The sequence below is a fragment of the Etheostoma cragini genome, unplaced genomic scaffold (assembly GCF_013103735.1).
Source record: "Etheostoma cragini isolate CJK2018 unplaced genomic scaffold, CSU_Ecrag_1.0 ScbMSFa_1523, whole genome shotgun sequence".
NCBI classification, from domain to species: Eukaryota; Metazoa; Chordata; class Actinopteri; order Perciformes; family Percidae; genus Etheostoma; species Etheostoma cragini.
In genome coordinates this window covers 793,974-797,009 of record NW_023265587.1, presented here as the reverse complement: position 1 = coordinate 797,009, position 3,036 = coordinate 793,974, and the positions used below count along the sequence as shown (strand labels likewise).

General features: G+C 44.3%; 1 protein-coding gene across 1 annotated transcript in view; it reads right to left on the bottom strand.

The window, feature by feature from the left end:
- Positions 1-3,036, bottom strand: part of LOC117939987 (NXPE family member 3-like) — a 4,524-nt gene that overhangs the window by 486 nt on the left and 1,002 nt on the right. The window contains exons 3-5 of the mRNA XM_034865364.1: positions 2,328-2,620; positions 1,260-1,330; positions 5-75 (exon numbers count right to left, since the gene is read on the bottom strand). Of these exons, the coding sequence (XP_034721255.1) occupies positions 5-75; positions 1,260-1,330; positions 2,328-2,620 (435 nt within the window). The remainder of the gene's footprint in view (positions 1-4; positions 76-1,259; positions 1,331-2,327; positions 2,621-3,036) is intronic.

Here is a 3,036-nt window from a genome sequence, read left to right as displayed (position 1 = left end):
GTGCGTGCCAAACCCCCTGGTAGTAATAGCCAGAGGGTCCAACCTTGGCAATGCTGCTCTCCACCTCTGGTTGACCTGGGAGGAAGATGAAGGATAGGGATGGGGTTAAAGAGAAACAAGGAAAGGTCAGCGCTCAGCTGCAATCTGCTATGTTAAAAACATTGGATTCCAAAGACACTCAAGCAACAAGGAGTGTGGCTACCTGACCACCTGTCCCTATTCAGGAGAGGAGAGTGACTGTGACTTGATAGGCCGGATCAGATGGAACCTTAGGCTCCTGCCATGGTTTTCCTTACCTTTGGGACCGTTAACATCTTGCATCTTAGGGTGAAGGCACTTGCTTGACCCCCAGAATTGGATGAAGTCTCCCTGTACCGTTTGGGGACCAATAAAAAGCGCAAGAAAAACCCAGCTTGCAGATCCCCAGACTCCACCACTGCTCTGACCTCGTCACAGCTTATTGCGCAACCTATGTGGCTCACTATTGCTCATAATACACTGCTTATTGTGCAGTTGTTTACGCCACTTATAGTGGCCTTGCATAGCCTCAAGCTGGGGCCTGAGACCGGTTCAGGTTGTTTAATGGCAAAACTCACTAGTACTGGCGGGGAACAGGAGGCGTCAGTTGAAGGGGGAAAGTTGGACACTGAGCCCATGAAAAAACAACAGTTAAATCCAAATCCAAGAACTTCCTCAACGAGAGTCAGAGAGGTCAGGACTAAGACACAAGCGTAAGTGAGCCACACCCTGTACTGCTTGTGATGGAATAATCTGGCACGGAGTGGAGATGTGACACGGCCCAGATGTGGAGAACAATCAACAACATAAGCCAGCCGCCCCCCCCCCTTCCCCCCCCCTCAACTGCACCAGCCCTGCATGAGCGAACAAAAACAAAAAAGGGAGGAAGAGAGAATCCCAAATGCAAAATACACAGTTTGAATGTAGAAAACTGGTCTGCTAGCTCCTAATAATAGCAGCTAAAGCAAAAATCAAGCTAACATCCAGAAAAAGAAAGGTGGCAGTTATTTTGCATTAAAAGTACAGTGTTAGATGCAAATAGTAAATGCGGCCTCCACACAGTACAGAGAAAATTTCTGCTCAAATTGGGCTGAAACATTCCTCTACTTTCTTCTGGCCAGAAGAAAGTTAAAGGTTGTTTCCAAAGGCTTTGTTCTGCCAGTTGTGCTTTCAGTGTCTGTAGCACATTCAGGATTGAATTATTATAATTGGCAGTTAAAGTAGTAAAAATTATGCTTTACCTGGCTTTTTTGGCAACACGGTGACACTGGCAGGTCCTGAAGCCCGGATGTACACTTTCAAGTTGACACCACTGAAGGAAGAAAGGCATGCATTATAAAGTATCTCTCTCTTGGGGCGGCTGTGGCTCAGTGGTAGAGCGGTTGCCTGCCAATCGGAAGGTTGGTGGTTCGATCCCCGCCCCTGCAGTCATTGTTGAAGTGTCCTTGGGCAAGACACTGAACCCCGAGTTGCCCCTGGCGCTGCGCATCGGAGTGTGAATGTGTGTGAGTGTTTATCTGATGAGCTGGCGGCACCTTGTACAACAGCCCCGGCCACAGTGTATGAATGTTTGTGAATGGTGAATGTGTCCTGTATGATGTAAAAAGTGCTTTGAGCAGTTATTAAGCTGGAAAAGCACTTCATAAATACAGCACTACATTAACATTTACATCTTAGACAAACTACAACATTATCATCACAACTACAAGAAAGGAGGACGACACTCTTGCACTGCATTTTGTAACCACATTATTACTATTTCGGTTAGTCTTGTCGCTTTCATCAACATATTTTTGAAGATGCAGCCTCTCTGATTGATTGATTAACCAATACCACTATCCAGTAGCTTGTTGTGCTGCCCCACGTGGCAAATAATAATTAATGTGTGTCTAAAAGTGGGCCCGCTTTGGCCTGGGTTTAACATCTGTCCTGAGTAATCTTATCACAAGGGGACAGCTCCCAGTGCATCTGTTAACCAGGAATGTTTTTTAACCTTCTAAAAGTGGAGTTGAACTGGATCACTGGGACGTACAACATACTGCAGCTGAAGACACTAGCTGAAGAATACTAGCTCCACTTCGAGACCGCATGGACACTGACGCTGTCGGAGAAACAAGAGATGGGACTTAGTGGGTTTGTTTGAGTTTGGCTCTTAAGGTTGTGGTGTGTTTAATGTTGTGAAATACCATTCTGCCATCTAGTGGTTCTTCTTCTTATAATCAATAAACTTTAGAAAGGTCCCACCAAGAAGATGTCTGTATATATCAGAAGTCACTTAAAATGCCACTCCTGTCTATGTGCTCCCTCACCTTTGGAAGAGCTTCTCCTCTGTGGCCTTCAAGATTTGGTTGTAATGTCCCATGGCGTGGTTGATCCTGGCATCACAGCTCAGGTTCTTGGGCTTGTAGCAGAACCAAGGCTCGCCTGTACGGAGGTCGGTGTAGTTGCACAGCGGCTGGGTTGGACGTAGGCACACATTACAGATGGTAGTTTCAGAGATGGAGCCTGAGCGGAAGACGCTCAAAAAGCTAATCCTGTCAGGTTCTTCACTGTTCAGCCTCTTCAGCACCTGGATAGCCTCATAAGGGTGAACCAGGGTCACCTAGATATAAACGATAGTTAGAGAAGCAGAGTTAAAACAATTTGACCTGGGATCATGTAAACACAAATCTAATCCCCAATAAATTGAAATTATTACATTATAAAATGTAACAATATTTATCCCACTAACAATTTTTTTCCGAGATTTGTGGCCGTGGACAAAAAATGTGCATTTCTCTGGAATTGTTTTTTAACTATTTCATGTAAGCAAAAGATATTATTCAATGGCATGATAAACAAAACATCGGACTGTCAACCTACTAATTCTACAAGTAAAATTTCACATTGATAAAGCTACATTTTTTACGGTATTTAATTTAATTTAAGCACCTTTCTTAAATTTGTGTAGTGATTTTGGAACCAGGTAAGTTTCCAGAACAAACTGGAGCAGGAGGCCACGTAAAAAATAGAAAATGT